The following is a 15,873-nucleotide window of genomic DNA, read 5'->3' on the forward strand; positions in this document are numbered from 1 at the left end:
ATGTAACGGCACCAAGGGATATGCACTGCAGTGCAGCACATACCCCTCGTTGCTCTTAACTTGTCTAAACGTCTGTGTCCCGTGATCTACTCATCCAGTCCCTATTTTTCATTTTGGACATTCATATAGCGCGATCCCGACCCGAAGGTATCAGAGCGCTTTACAAGAGCACCAGTTGCGTTACAGATGGACTTTTATCGAGACTAAACGGCTATGCCTGTTTATGGAATCTTTCTGGGGAACTTAGTTATTCCGAATCCTGGACAGTTACATGTATGTTTTCAAATGTGACTGTGCATGGTTAAAATCATATCCAATCTGCAATTTTTTAAAGCAAATCAGCGGTACACCCCTGACATCCAATGTTACTTTACAAAGTTCTTCTTGCCCAACCTGTTTTGACATATCTTAAAGACCGGGATAAGTCCAGTACAATAACAACCACTTTATTTCCTGCTAGTAGCTGCGGACAAAATTTAGATATTTTGTTTTGCCTCCACTAGTGACTGACCTCTCTGTTTCAATGCCAGCTGCAACACAATATTCCAGACCAGAAATCGTTTCTTCGTTATGTTTTTCTTGCAAGCCTCCTGATCCAATTTCTAAGGTATAGATCGCTCTTAATTGGAGTACATCTTCACTTGCCAGAATTGATAAAAGCTGAGGTGCAACAGTTTTTTCCTTTGATTTTCTTGAATTGCAAAATATTTCTTTAGTTGCAATTTTCTACAGTATATTTACAGGTTGATCTTTGCAGTTGCTAAATCCATCCCAACACTTGTGCAAAATGTCAGAGCTTTGTTTAAGAGATTCTTATGTTTCTCATCCAGTTGTTTTGACAAGAGATTTATTACTAACTCATCCATTTGAGTGAATCCCATGATCTCTTTGTTTTTCTGACCCCTCATCCTTTTCCTGCACCTCCTAGTTCTTTTAGATTTTCCATATTGGGGCCCCCTCTGCCCCTTCCTTCTTCTGGTTGTCACTTATCTTACCATTACATACCATCTGTGGCACAAATACCTGCTTGGTAAAGGCATGTGTGGTAAAGGCATTGTATGGTAAAGGCATTGTTGCAAAGACTGTTTCCCCATGAAGTCTAGCTGTGCACTAGTGGAAGGCGCCCACGCTCGTTGGGTACTTTAGCACCTCATGATGGTCCGGCGCTTGGTGTGTGTCTCAGACATGTACTGCAGCTGTATGTTCAACCTACTTTGTGTCCAAGCCCTGCCCTCCACTGAATGAGACTCCCTCCTCCAGTGGCCTAAAAAAAGCATTCCAGGAGGGTTCCACAGCTGTACTCCCCACATTAGCCTATACTTTAAGGACAGTGGAAATGTTCTCGTTTACTTGTGGAATATCCCTATAGAAATACAAATAGCAAAATCGTAACAATTTTTTCAGTTTCTTAGGAGAGGAGTCTGTTGGGCACATTTGGGGCATTAGATGGTTTTAAAATGCACTTTCTTTAATGGCACAGTTTACTGAATGCAAAGACAGGATCAATGGAGGGTTGTTCTGATTTCTCAATTAGTGTACTTAATAGGAGAGGGCTCACTGCCTTCTTTTTGTAGATTTGGTGGTGGGGGGTTTGCTGGTATTCCAGTGATGACAGCTGAGAATAACCTAAACTGTAACTGTATCATGCAAATAGCTAATTCAGAGTTTCCATGTTTACAAAGTTCAAACAGAGGCCATGTGAATGCCTCGTGACTGACATGCTCGAACCCTCCCAATATAATGTGAGGGGTGAAATGGACTTTGAAAGGTACAAAGCAAGACCTTGAATGAAGCAGGTCATTTTTGGATCGCAAATGAGTCATTGTCCATTCTGATGAGGGACAGTTGGCAGCTTAGGTGGATTCAAGTTTTTCAAATTTTACTCAGTACAATGTTTCTTTGTCTCCTAATATTTTAACAAGACCATAATTTGTTTGACGCAATTCCAACTTTGCATGCAGTTCACCTGGCAGCAAATCAAAATAAAGCATTTGGAAAGTAAGGAACCAGCCAGCAACCTCTATTGCTAGATGCCTGACGAGTGACTTATAAGGTCCACACGGGGTTCTGGAGAATCAATCAAAGCCTATGAAGGCGGGTGCACAAAACGGAACAATAAGGGCATTTTATAGGCACTTAGTATCTTTCTCTGTTGTCTGAACGATGCTTGCATGTTTTTTTCTCAATGGCCTACTAGAGTAACAGGGTTGCTTAGCAGGGTGCTGTTTATGAGTGCAAGGCATATGCCATTACCGATTCATCCGCAATGAGGTGAGATTTGTTTACCTTGAACTGTGTCATGGCCACTGAAGTCATCAAAGTTATTATTGCACAGTGTCTTTAGTAATTCTAATGTGTCGTGCATGAAGTCCTGGTGGTACCATTGCTTTCTAATGAATATTCATCGTAGTGTATACCTTGCAGAAGTCAGCCAAACTCCAACTTCTTTCTTTGCATCTATTTTAATTTAGCATATTCCCAAAGTTAGACATTACATAAGACCTTGATCAACAGTTCGTAAAGCATAGAAACCAACGTAATTGGGCAGTCTCTAATATCAAGTGATAGGTGTATCTTAATCCATGTGTTATGGACCATCCATAATCCAATGTTTTTTCATGGCAGATGGAGAGCCCCTCAGTTTGAAAATCCCACCAGTTTCAAGTTCTAGCTATCAATATCTGATTATATATAATAGTTGATGCTGGATTTGCATAGGGGCATATCAGTGTTCTACTATAATATCAATTTCTAAACATAATCCTGCCAAAATATTGTATAAAGAACATCAACTACTACAATATTGTGGAGATAAGTTGGAATAAAGCTCAATTGGAGAAGTAGGAGAATGCTAATTTTAGAATATTATTTTTGTATGTTTCCCCTCTCTTTTGCTAAAATCATACTGCAACGTAGGTTTCTATTATGAAGCTTCATTTGGTTTACTACCCCACTCCTGAGCCCTGTTACGGAGAGTATTAGAACTATAGCTGAATAATTCCACGATCTGCTATTCAATTCCTGCAATTTAAGCATAATGGGACATATTTACCTACAAGTCATGCAGCAAATCACCTTGCTGCGCTGCACTGTGTGAAAAGGGCAGGAATGCACTGTATTTAGCATAATATGGCGAACTCCTGTCTTTCCCTAATGTTTGCACACAATATGCTGCATAGTGCCAGCGCAGGCACCCTTCACCACAGTGTAAGGTTGCCTGCGTTGTAAGCAGGATCCTTTTTGTTCATAAAGGGACACCTTCCTGCACAAAATCAATCCCCTGAGGCATTTTCTTCTTTCTATGTGTGCTGTGGAATGCCAGGATGCAGAATGTCAGAGGCCAGGTCCTACAGCCAACCCCACTCCATGACCTCCCCAAGCACTGATTATGGTCTCACATATTACATCACGCATGACATCGACTATGAATGACCCCATTGATAACATCACTGTAACACAAGAAATGACATCATTGATGACAACATTGTGCATTACGCTGGTGTGAGTTATAGTTACTTGAGATAATGAACTGGTGAACTTCAGTAGTTTTGTTAGTTTGAAACAGTATGTTTTAACTGACGTTTTCACCTAACTGTAACATTGTCTACTTTTATTTTCTGGGTTTGGGTGGCTAATATGACCCACCCCAAAACCAAAGACAAAATTTAAATTAATGTTGTGCTTTTGGGTGTTTTTGTTAGATTTTTCAGGGACGTGCCAACCAGGTCAGTTCCAGTGCCCCGACCATCGCTGCATTGATCCATCATACGTCTGTGATGGGGACAGAGATTGTGTGGATGGAGCTGATGAAAATGGATGCCGTATGTGTCTTCATATTCTTTCAATACTAGCTAAATTATCTTATTTTTCAATGAAGACTAACCCTGTGGCCCTCTGTTTCAGGCTATAACTGCACTGGCACTCAGTTTAAATGTGCAAGTGGAGATCAGTGTGTGAACAACTATTACCGGTGCGATGGAGTGTTTGACTGCAATGATCACTCAGATGAGACTGGTTGCCGTAAGTACGATATATATAACAATATAAAATGTGATCAAAACACTAAGACATGCATGTAAAAATACACAGTTGCTTGGATTATATTCATTTAGAATGAGTTCTATGGCTGGAATTCTCGGGTGTGAGATGTAAAGTACAACCCTTTATTTGTGTGCTGTGGATGAGCTGTTACAACGCATGATGTGCAGTTGAGCTAAAACCACAGTGGTAATTAAGCCATTGTAACTTATGTAACCATTGATAAACTGAAACTGAATTAGGTGCAGCAGTTAATATCTAACAATTAGGAGAACGTAAACTTCTCTAATTTTTAGGTCGAGCCTGGGCAGCGCCTGCGCTGCTCTGCGTCATGCTGTATTGGAGTATTGAATTCTAGCACCGCCCACTCTCCGGCCATATTTGCCATTGGCTTGTGACATTGTCCTTCGTAAATGCTGGCTTCTGATTTGTTAATTGGCTTGTTAGTCCCTTCTTAGTACAGCTTTGTCTTCATTTGTAATCTCCCATGAAGACCGGCCTTTTACTTTGGTTGTTTTATGTCTTTAAGCACTATTTTCTTTAATGCGTTTCTCGTACTGCAGGCACGACATGCTTTCCTGCAACATTCAGTGCGACATGCGTGCTTTTAATTTCCGAGCAGCCGGGACAATGGCGGCCGCATCTTTGAATACGTCTTGCATTTAGAAGAGTTTGAGCTATTGGCATTGTAAATGACAATGCCTTTTATTTATGTGTTACTTAGCAAATAAATAAAAGGCATTGTCATTTACAATGCCAATAGCTTAAACGCTCGCAAATGGGAGACCTATTGCATTGCAAATGCATGTTAAAACATGGTCTGCACTTCCTGAACCATGGAATTCTTGAATTATCAGCACTTTTGCCAGTTAGTAGGACAATAAAATAGCACTCAAAACAGTAGCTTCATATTTGAAATATATAGTGAATAAGGTATTTAGGAGAACTGTCTGTTATTGTTAGTTTTAGTGCAAGAAAGCTAACCAAGAACAACTTCCTAGCATAAAGCGCCAAAAGACAATGTAATATCTTATTAATTTCAGCTCCGTACAACACATAGTGCAAACAAGTAAACTAAAGACTATATGCTGAGTTTTTCTATCTCATCAGATTTGTTATGTAAGCCCTTTTTCTGCCTTTGTTGGCGTACCCCCTGTTTGCTAAAGCAGAGGGGACTGCTGGGGCTCTGTTCAGTACTTGAGTATTGCAGTGGTGCCATGTCTGAAGTTTTTCCAGTGATATTTCCTATTTAAGTGCACATTTGCCAACTGAGCCATTTCTACACCACTGAGTTATGCTACTTTTCTCCCATTTGTTCATTAGGGCGAATTTTGTTTGCAAGTGCACTTCCCAAAAACTGAGCCTTAGGTACCCTGTTGATGGCGATACTAAACTGAACTGTGGGCTGCCAACATTTATTTTGTTAAAGTGGTCAAAGTGACAGAGCTGGTCTAGATTGCACATTGTACTATGTTATTAAATTATAGGGTTACAAATAAAAAAGGCTCATCAAATACAAACTGCTTGACTTCGAAGACATGTAGTGTCTGTGATTAGAAGGAGGGGTCTATTGAACAGATTATTGTTCTATGTCCTGGACTATTGGACTTGAGGACAAAAAATAATTAAAGTCGGCATTTGTTTTTGCTAATTGCAGGACCATAAGGGTAGCTATTATGTACTCCAAATTACTCACAATTCATTGGAAAACCTTTAGATCTTACGCACTGACACCTTTTGAAAAAAGTAAGCAGGAACGCTATATTTATTAATGTTTTACATAGTATTGTAATCATTAATGTATCTCAGTCCATGTGTAGTTGTAAGGATTCTTATAAACTTTATACTGCCAGATTTTAAAAAACACAAAGGCAAGAGGCAGAAAGTAATATTACTATATGTGAGCACTTTCTATTCCTTTCTGATATCTGCCCATTTCTTGTACACATTAACATATCTGGCCTTCCCAAAATGGCTTCTTGAATTTTAAATTTTTAAAAAAATTAATTTGAAATACATTTAAAGAAATCCTAAATCCTCTAGACATATTTTGAAGTAAATCCAACTTGTACTGAACAACAAATGACAGAAGATCAACAATATATCCATATTCGTATCTTGTTTCAAAAGTTTAGCCAAAGTTGACAAATTGTGGCTTTAGGTACACACAGTAAGTCCTCAAGCTCCTACTTGAAATTGAATTAACCCTTCTTGTAGTTTTTATCAATACAATTGTGATTTTAATTGTGAATTGAAAAATTCTAAATATACATTTTCAATGAAACTGAACCCTTTCGTTCTAGCCACCAGACCTCCAGGAATGTGCCACCACAATGAGCTCCAGTGCCAATCTGATGGTGCTTGTATCCCTGCCATCTGGGAATGTGATGGCCACCCTGACTGCATTGATGGATCTGATGAGCATCATACCTGTCCTAGCAGGACCTGCCCAGCCACCCGCTTCCGTTGTGATAATGGCAACTGTATATTTCGATCATGGATCTGCGATGGTGACAATGACTGCAGGGACATGAGTGATGAGAGAGATTGCCCGGCCCCACCGTTCCGCTGTCCCAGCTGGCAGTGGCAGTGCCCTGGTCAAAACGTGTGTTTGCCCCTGAGTAAAGTGTGTGATAACACCCCTGACTGTTCGAACGGAGCTGATGAGTCTCCACTATGCAGTAAGTAATTCATTCACATGTTAGTGGCAACATGGTTGACACTTGATATCTAGTAACCGGAAAACAAATGTCATTACTTTCTACAAAATGTCCTACATATCTCTATGCAGACTTGTCCGAATTATAGATGCTTTTCTTGTGGGTGTTAGTTCTCTGCATCACTTCTTCAAATCCAGCTCAGTTTAAAATGCTGATCTATTCTCATTCGACAATAGTTTTTGCACAAACAGTAGTATTTTATGCAATTATATATGTGTCAACCTGAGATCACATCAATACTATTGATACTAGGGTTATGGTAGTCTTTTGATGAGTCCTATTAATAATGTTTTAAATTTAGAGAAGTCCTTTCTGGAGTTTTGTTGTTTTTAGGTGTATATGCATGCCGCAGTAAATGATATGGAAATCTATCTATTTTCATTATTTATTTGTTTCAATGTTATTTTGTATACTTTGAGTTACGATCATGATGTGGCAATATCACGTAGGGGCATATTAGCAAGAAGTTGCGATATTTATCGCAAAACGAGCTTAGTGCGTTCATTGTTATCGCTGCCTATCGCTGGATATTTTAGCGGTGAAAACATGCAATTATCAACGTTTTTCTCCATTGTGCTAAAATATCCAGCGATTGCGGCGAAATGCGTGAATATCGCTGGAAATCCAGCGATATTCACGCATTAACGCCAATGGGGACTTAACCTGAAGATCCACCTCCCATTGGATAAACAGGTAAGTCATGTTTTTAGCAGGCGTTAGGTTATAGCGATAATCGAGCTTAGCGCGATTTTTTTTATCGCTACACCTGCCTTGCTAATAGGAGATAGCTGTGTTAGCGACTGCTTTCAGTCGCTAACAGTTTGGGTACGCCCAGTTTGCATGTCGTTAGCGATAAATATCGCTGACATGCAAAGCGGGCCCCAAACCGGTCGCTATCGCCTAAAAGCTGTCGCTAACTGCTGTTAGCGACAGCTTGCTAATAGGGCAATAGAAATATCACCACTTTAGCGGCAAAAAGTGCCGCTAAAGCGGCGATATTGCCCTTGCTAATATGCTCCCAAATGCTTCTCTGTTTGTGTTTTCTTAACTCTAGTCCTTTTCTGACAATAATCACACAATCCAAGAAACAAATCAAGGTGGTGGGGATTTTCTGATTGTTTTGATTACGCTACTGATTGATTTCACTTAATTATAACTCTTTTCTTTCTTTCCTCTTTTTAATCAATGCCTATTTTCAGATGAACTCAAACCAGGTATTGTACACTGGTGAAAAGTATGTGTGCATGTAAAAGTAGACTGTCTCACATAGACTACTGCTTGCTAACTAGTTTAGCTTGGATTCACTCCTTTGTAATTTATTAGATGGCTATGTAGTCTTTGGGATTGTGCTGCTACTGTGCATGTTTACTTTTTCGACTTCTTGTTTTGTAGTTACTATATCGAAGATTTACAATATAAATAGGCTGTACCCTATCCACTATCATTTTTTAACATATTCACTAACCCACTGTGCAATTTTCCTGTAGAATCTGATTGTTCAGTTCCTTATCATTGCTGAGAAAAGCCAGTTTCATATTGACATCTCTGGACATCATACCCTGGAGCTTGCTGAATTCTTACATAACACATAGAGTTCTCACTATGGCCTATAACAATACACAAGAACCCTGACATAGGAAAAACATGCACACACACATCTTACTTGTTCACTCACAAAAAACAGGATTTACAGGGCTTACTTGATAATAAGGAGTATCACTTTCTAAAACCTATCAGTGATAAATCTATTCATTAAAAGCTTACAGTATATCACATAAAAGATAATACATGCCAACACCCTGGTTGTCTATACAGTTGCATGAATACACAGATTATTGTTTATTTAGCATAGTTACAGAGTAGTCTAGTCATGGTACCCCTAAATATGGCGATGCAGATGCCACTATGATCTGGCTAGAGGTCGCTATTACCTGGCAGCCCTGTGGCTTATATGTCACGAGGGGAAGGTGTTTACCCTGGTGGAGCTAGCTGAGGCTCGAGTTGTAGGAACCTTGTGGTTTCCATATCGCCCTACAAACTACAAGGTTGTTGGAGTGCGGAAACGTCAAAGGATTCTACCAATTGTAGGGAATACTACAGCGTTAAGTATACCTCTCATGGCCTTCAATCTAACATCAATTAATTTTTCATTTATTTTTTAGCATGCTTCATTAGTGCATCACACTAAATCGCTTTTCAAAGTGATATCAAGAGAGGGTATTCCAAGAGTGGGCTGTTTTGTATTTATTTGTGGGTAGGTCTTAATTTCAGGCCATCTCACTGTGGTACATGTGACCACAGGCCCCTTTATATGCTCCAGAGCTAATAGGCCTCTTTCTGTTGTTCACCCCTGGGCTCCCCTCTATGAATAACCTTTCTATAGAGTACTCTCTGCAGAGTGGTCGCCAGCAGGTCCTGCTTGTACAGCACTCTCCCATTGACTCTTTCTGAAGGGCATTCTGTCTATTCTGTCTCTGCAAATTGCTCATCCATTGACTTCACTCTGTGAAGCACCCTTATATTTTTACCCCATTGTGGAGCAACCTTCCATGGGTGTCTCTCTCTAGAATTCTCTTCTATATGTGACTGTGTACAACCTGTCTATAGGGTATACTCTAAAATCCAGCCATGTAGACACTTCTTCCTGAAAAACTTTTGTTAAATAGTTCCTTTTTTTACAGCAATCTCCCACAAAAACATGGTGGGTAACTTTTGGTCCATCAACCTTCCCTGAATACTGCTATATGAAGTGCTCAATGTCCCAGGAGCCTCTCTCATGTGGCGCTTGTGAACAATGGGCTCCTTTTTGTGCAACACAAATGCCTGAACACTTCTTTGTGGTGCATAAGTGCATAAGCTCTTGTCTGTACCCTTTTCTTCTTAGTGCTGCTTTACATGCGGGACCAATCATGGCTCCGAACTCTGAAGCACCTGCCACAAGCTCATTTTTGTGTGATTTGCTTCAATGTGTACTTATCTGGCACAACGATACATGGATCATTAAAACCACATAAACTTATTTAGTGCTTTCAACATAAAACCCAATATTCAAATCACACTCGCTATGTATTACATTCCATGGTGCCTTTGTCCCCTTACATTTTTAGAAGTGCTTAGATGACCTCAGAGCTAGATACGTTAATAACAATAAATATGTATTAACACGACCACTTGTTGTTCTAAATAAATACATTGTTTTTGGTCAGGTATGATCCGAAAAAACAAAAAATTTTGAAATATCTTGCATACATTTTTCAATTTTGTTTCTTTAAAGAGAGACACTTGAAAGGCCAGCACCTAGAAACAGCTTCAACTTCTGAGCTGAAATTATTAAACTGCTCCACTTGCAACTTTTTGCACAAATGAAAAATCTTGAGTCTGAAAACGGACAATGAAGTAGTAAATTTATAATAAAGAGAAAACATCAATAGGAGCATTCTGTACTGAGAAGTAATTGTGGTATCTCATTCCGCACCAGATGAAGAAAGCTGCTCTGACAACAATGCTGGCTGCACTCATACCTGCATCCAGGGCCCTTTTGGGGCACAGTGTTCCTGCCCTGTTGGGTACCAGCTCACCAATGATTCGAAGACCTGTGAAGACATTGACGAATGCCAGCCTCCTGGTACCTGCAGCCAACGCTGCTTCAATGAACGAGGTTCCTACAGGTGCTACTGTGAAGATGGCTACATACTGGAACCCAACGGGAGAACTTGTAAAACTGCAGGTGAGAAACCCTCAAAGACAATGTTGTTTTTATCTGATGTGGATCAGTTGTAAATGTGGAGCAGAGCATTGTGCCAACTGAACGTTGGCAAAAGTGACGTTCTGGTGGCGCAATCGCCTTGTACATATATCCTTTTGTCTGAAAATTGAGTGGGTATTAAAGAGCTTTACATATATTGTTGCCAGTCAGGTAGTATAATAACTCCTGTTGAAACAGAAACCTGCATGCTTGTGTTGTAGGTCAAAATACCATAATCAAAAATATCGTTTGACATAAATATTGTGTCCTAAATTTTATATAGAAAAACATCCCATCGGGTGTAGATTTTCTATTATTAACGCCAACTGGGTGATGTTTTGTAAACAATATTTCGGGCATGACATTTATGTAAGACAATATTCTGACCACAGTGTACTGGTACCACGCCATACAGTGGGCACATATGGGCCAGGGGACTAACGATATGAGTTCGCTTCCGGTACAGCAGAGGGTTCAACTGTTACAAAGCATCGGCGATGCCGGTCCCCGCGCAAGAACCGTGTAGGACTGGAAGAGCTCTGGAAGCACACGCTGAATAATTATAATTTTTTTTAACTTTAGGTAGGCTGTCATTGTGCTTTTGCAGGAGATCTACTTGTACCGTGAGGAAGTATATATATTAAAAATAATTTGAGAGGTCTTGAGGTGCATACACCCACAGTTAGAAAACATAGAGGTAATTGGATCTTGTTTGCTGAAAAGCTGTTTCTCAAAATCCTGTCCTCAACTAGAAGGATATTAGGACGAGACGGCCCATAGGTAAACTACTTGAAAATGCCAGAGACAGCGGGGCACTCACTGGAAAGACAGATTTGCGATTGGTAGACTTTTGAAGATTAATAAATCTAACAGTTAGAGATTGTACCTTAGTGCACACCTTCTTTTTGAGGATCCATTATTTTAATTGACAGTTCTGTGGTGGAATCATTTCGGAATGTATCCATGGGTTCCATTTCTCGCCTATTCACAAATGGGAAGTCTGGTTTATTTTGATGTCACCCCTCTATTGTAGAACTATCCAAAATGTATTTAATCTGTCAGGACAGGACTCAGGAGGTAAAAATAAGGAACTCGGAATTAAAGATCGTGTAATAAGCTTATGATATGCTGCAAAGCCTTTTGGGGCCTGACCAGTCTATTCCTTATGTGTTGTGTTTCATTGATTCTTTTGTTCATGTTCTGGGTACAAGACATATTTGGTGAAGTTCAACATCTCACTGTTTTCCAAGGATGTATTTAACATTAACTATGAACAGTTTAATTTTGTTTGGAGACGGAAATAGCAAATGTTAAAGAAATTGAATCCCATTGGATTTGACAAATTCTGACCTTAAATTTGTATCATTTTATAATTCACAATAAAATACTTTTAGATGAATGTGCTAGTTCTTTACAAGATAGTAGTTAGATGTCGTTCTAAGTAAAAGCAGATACGGAAAGGAATTGTATTGTTTAGGGACAGAATGTTAAAACTAAAATCTTTTTCCAAAGTCATAGATAACTGCTTCTAGTGGCGGTTTTGGTTTTTAGTATAGGTGTGTATATTTTTATAGGCACCTGTAGAGTCAGGTAAAACTCTGAAATTTGGGCCTGTGGGTAGTAAATGGAGTTTTTCTAATTTTCACACCTAAGATACGCATAGTTTCAAAATGTACTGCTCCAGAGCTCCAGGAAATGGTGAATGGATTAGGCAAAACAAACTTTGGGCTGCCCCAGCCCGTGTGCTATCCCAGTTACTACCATTAACCAGGGGCGGCTCCTCCACAATGGCGGAGGAGCGTCTTCCCACTGAGAATGAGAAATAAAATGATAATAAAATAATTTTATTATCATTTTATTTTTCACTGCCAGCCTATGCTGCCGAATCTAAGGTGGGCCTGGCAATCTTTTCAACACTAGCCAGGGACTGGGAGGAGTAGTGGAGGGCATAAGTGCACCTCCCAATTTGGCTGGCCGTCACCCAAACAGACTTGCGCACTTAGAATTTCTCCACCCTGCTGTATTGTACAGCTGGGTGGGGAAATGGCACAGGCTCGTAGTCCCTTCCTGAGTGCCTAACCAGGCTGCACAGACAAATCCAGGCGCTGCTCTCACAGCATGGGAGTAGCACCTGGATTGGATAGGGAGGCTGGGAGCCTGTGCTGGCCCAAGGACTTCCAGAAGAAAGGACCACCGAGGCGTCCAGCAGACGTAACAGCCACTGTAGAAGCAGGTAAGTGATTTTATTTTAATTTGTCCCCACACTGCCCCACAATTTTATTTTGACAGCAGCCACTGCTGCCATTACCAGCAGCAAACAATGCACATGGTAGGGTACTGCCTGTCCCAAATACTTCTATTGTCTTTCCAGAGTTGTCTCTGTTGCTAGTCATCCATTCCTGGTGTATTCCATCTTACCAATTGTATATTTTAGTCTCTTCCTGAAAACCTTTACAATGAACTTCATTTTTGGAATGTTTCTAGAGTACCAAAACTGGATTCCAATCGCCAACCGTTTACCAAACACAGAAATGTGCATTACGGTAGAGAATATATTTACTGATGGAATACGGCAGAATTCAGCTAGCTCATTGAAGTTGTCTAGCCAAATGCCAGCACCCGGCCAAAACTTGCCAGAAATCGCCTATGTCATCTGCTTTCATTACAAAACCATGTTGCACTTGTCACCTGTGGCAATAACGTGGGCACTTTAAGTATTGTAAAGTTTTTTTTTAAGTTTAATAAGCTTTATTGAATCATGAAAATCAATACCATACATTAAAGGCCTAAAAAGGAAAAACTAAAAATATAAAAGATAACTTGTAAACAAAGTAGAGTAGGCAACAGAATCATAATAGAAAGCTATTTACATTTTAGGGAAAATAGGGGATAGGAGAGAGGGGGAAGAGGAAAAGAAGGGGTACTAAATATATGTATAAGTACTATGTAACTGTTAAAACATTATGCTCCTAAGGATTATACAATATAAAGAGCAAGTTAACTGTTGAGTAAAATCTCAGCCTAGTATTAGAAGAAGAGAAAGATAGGTCAAAGAGGAAGGAATTCAAGGGGGTTGGAAATTTTCAGAACGATAATGAGAAACATTGTTAATAGAAACTGTGTTTAAATAATTAGTTAATGGCAACCAAAATATATCTCTATTTACATATGGATTACATTGGGAGGCAAAAGCAACATCCAACCTATGATATTTGCATAAAGTATTCGACCATGACTTAATTGAAAGTTTGGTCAAACATTTCCAGTTCATCGTAATTTGTGAAAACGCTAAAGCCAACATAAGATCACATAAACTTTTGTCAAAGGATGGTAAAGAAGGAGAATAGTGGACATGGGAGTGTGGATCTGAAAAATGGTAGATAGACAAGCCCAGATTTGTGTCCAAAAAGAAATTACAGGGGGACATGAAAAAAGGAGGTGTGAAAGGTCTGCTGATGGAAAATCACAGGACCAACATTTCTTATAATTTGTGTGTGAAATTGGCTATAGAAGTAGGAGTGAAATATAATCTGTGATATAGAAAAAACATAGATTGAGTGGCAGAAGCAGATCTTGAAATCTTCAGCGACGGAGCCCAAATCCTATTCCATATATCAGTGCTCCACTAAGAATTTAAGTCAGATTCCCAAGTAAGTTCAATCTTAGTTTTACCACGTTCTGGGTTCTAAATTAAGGAAGCTTTTGGGATTGATGTTAACATTTTTTAAAGTGAGTCCTGAGTGAATGAAGTTTCATCAGAAGGAAGGGAATAAAATATACTGAGAAGTAATTCCATAAGTATGGAAAATGTATATAGAAAAGAACGAGGACAGTTGAATGTAGTCTGAAAAGCAGGAAAAGAACAAGGAGAAGTACCATCAAACAAATCTTTAACCCAGGCATTACCCCTTGTTCTACATGAGGACCAGTTCAAAGGTCTATTATTAATGGATATGAGACAATTATGCCACAGAGGAGAGTGCAAAAAAGCATTTATGGATATTATTTTTGGCTGAGAATGAGGTCTTAACAACGAGCAATGGTGTGTTTAAACAATGGAAGGGATGTGAGGGCATTTTTAGCAGTAAAAGAAAGAACTTCCTTGGTCGAGAAAGGGGTGAGCAAACAACGTTCAATATTGACAAATAATGGAGTAAAAGGAAAGGATTCTGTGGGAAGCCGGTTAGAAGCTTGTTTTAGGCTGAAGGCCTTATGATATAATTTAACATCTGGAAAATATACCCCACCCACAAGTCTTGGTTTCCTGAGATTAATTAAAGAAATTCTGGACTTTTTATTTTTCCATAGAAATTTAGAAAGAAGAGAGTCTATTTTTTTTTAAAGAAGGTGACAGGGATATGTATTGGAAAAATTGAAATGTAGTATACTAGTATGGGAGTAATCATCATCTTAATGAAGTCAAGACGGCCCCACCAGGAGTGAAAAAGAGGATTCCAGGAAGTGAAGGGTTTAGAGAAATGGTCCAAAGCTACATTGAGGTTTATTTTAACCGATTCGGTAATAGAATTCGAAAAACAAATGCCAAGATATTTGATTTTAGAGCTGTTCCAATAAAAGCCAGTTGACTCAAACTGCTGCTTGAGGCAGAATTTGGTAAGTGGTAAAACATCTGTCTTATCAGAGTTAATCTTATAGCCTGATACCGCTGAGAAATCGGATATCTCTTGTAATAATGAAGGGATAGAGGAATCTGGATTGGAAATAAAATGCAAAATATCATCAGCATAAGCAGATAATTTTAGATGATGATCCCCATGAAGTCAAGACGGCCCCACCAGGAGTGAAAAAGAGGATTCCAGGAAGTGAAGAGTTTAGAGATATGGTCCAAAGCTACATTGAGGTTTATTTTAACCGATTCGGTAATAGAATTCGAAAACCAAATGCCAAGATATTTGATTTTAGAGCTGTTCCAATAAAAGCCAGTTGACTCAAACTGCTGCTTGAAGCAGAATTTGGTAAGTGGTAAAACATCTGTCTTATCAGAGTTAATCTTATAGCCTGATACCGCTGAGAAATCGGATATCTCTTGTAATAATGAAGGGATAGAGGAATCTGGATTGGAAATAAAAAGCAAAATATCATCAGCATAAGCAGATAATTTTAGATGATGATCCCGATATGGAAAACCAAAAATAGAAGGATTTTGACGAGTACGAGAAAGAAAAGGTTCAAGAGAGAGAACAAACAGAAGAGGGGATAATGGACAACCTTGCCTAACACAACGATGGAGTGAGAAATGCTGCGAGATTTAACCATTAACAATGATAGAAGCAGAAGGGGTAGAGTACAGGAGAGAGATAAGAGAAATTAATTTAGAACCAAAACCATGCCATCAAAGGGATTTAAACA

The 15,873-nt window shown here is 39.3% G+C and overlaps 1 protein-coding gene across 1 annotated transcript in view; it reads left to right on the forward strand.

Annotated features, from left to right (window-relative positions):
• The window catches only part of LRP2 (LDL receptor related protein 2), a 342,454-nt gene that overhangs the window by 145,261 nt on the left and 181,320 nt on the right, over positions 1-15,873 (forward strand). The window contains exons 23-26 of the mRNA XM_085645360.1: positions 3,702-3,821; positions 3,904-4,020; positions 6,342-6,719; positions 10,237-10,485. Coding sequence (XP_085501486.1) covers positions 3,702-3,821; positions 3,904-4,020; positions 6,342-6,719; positions 10,237-10,485 — 864 coding nt within the window. The remainder of the gene's footprint in view (positions 1-3,701; positions 3,822-3,903; positions 4,021-6,341; positions 6,720-10,236; positions 10,486-15,873) is intronic.

The sequence above is a fragment of the Triturus cristatus genome, chromosome 3_1 (assembly GCF_964204655.1).
Source record: "Triturus cristatus chromosome 3_1, aTriCri1.1, whole genome shotgun sequence".
In the NCBI taxonomy this organism is placed as follows: Eukaryota; Metazoa; Chordata; class Amphibia; order Caudata; family Salamandridae; genus Triturus; species Triturus cristatus.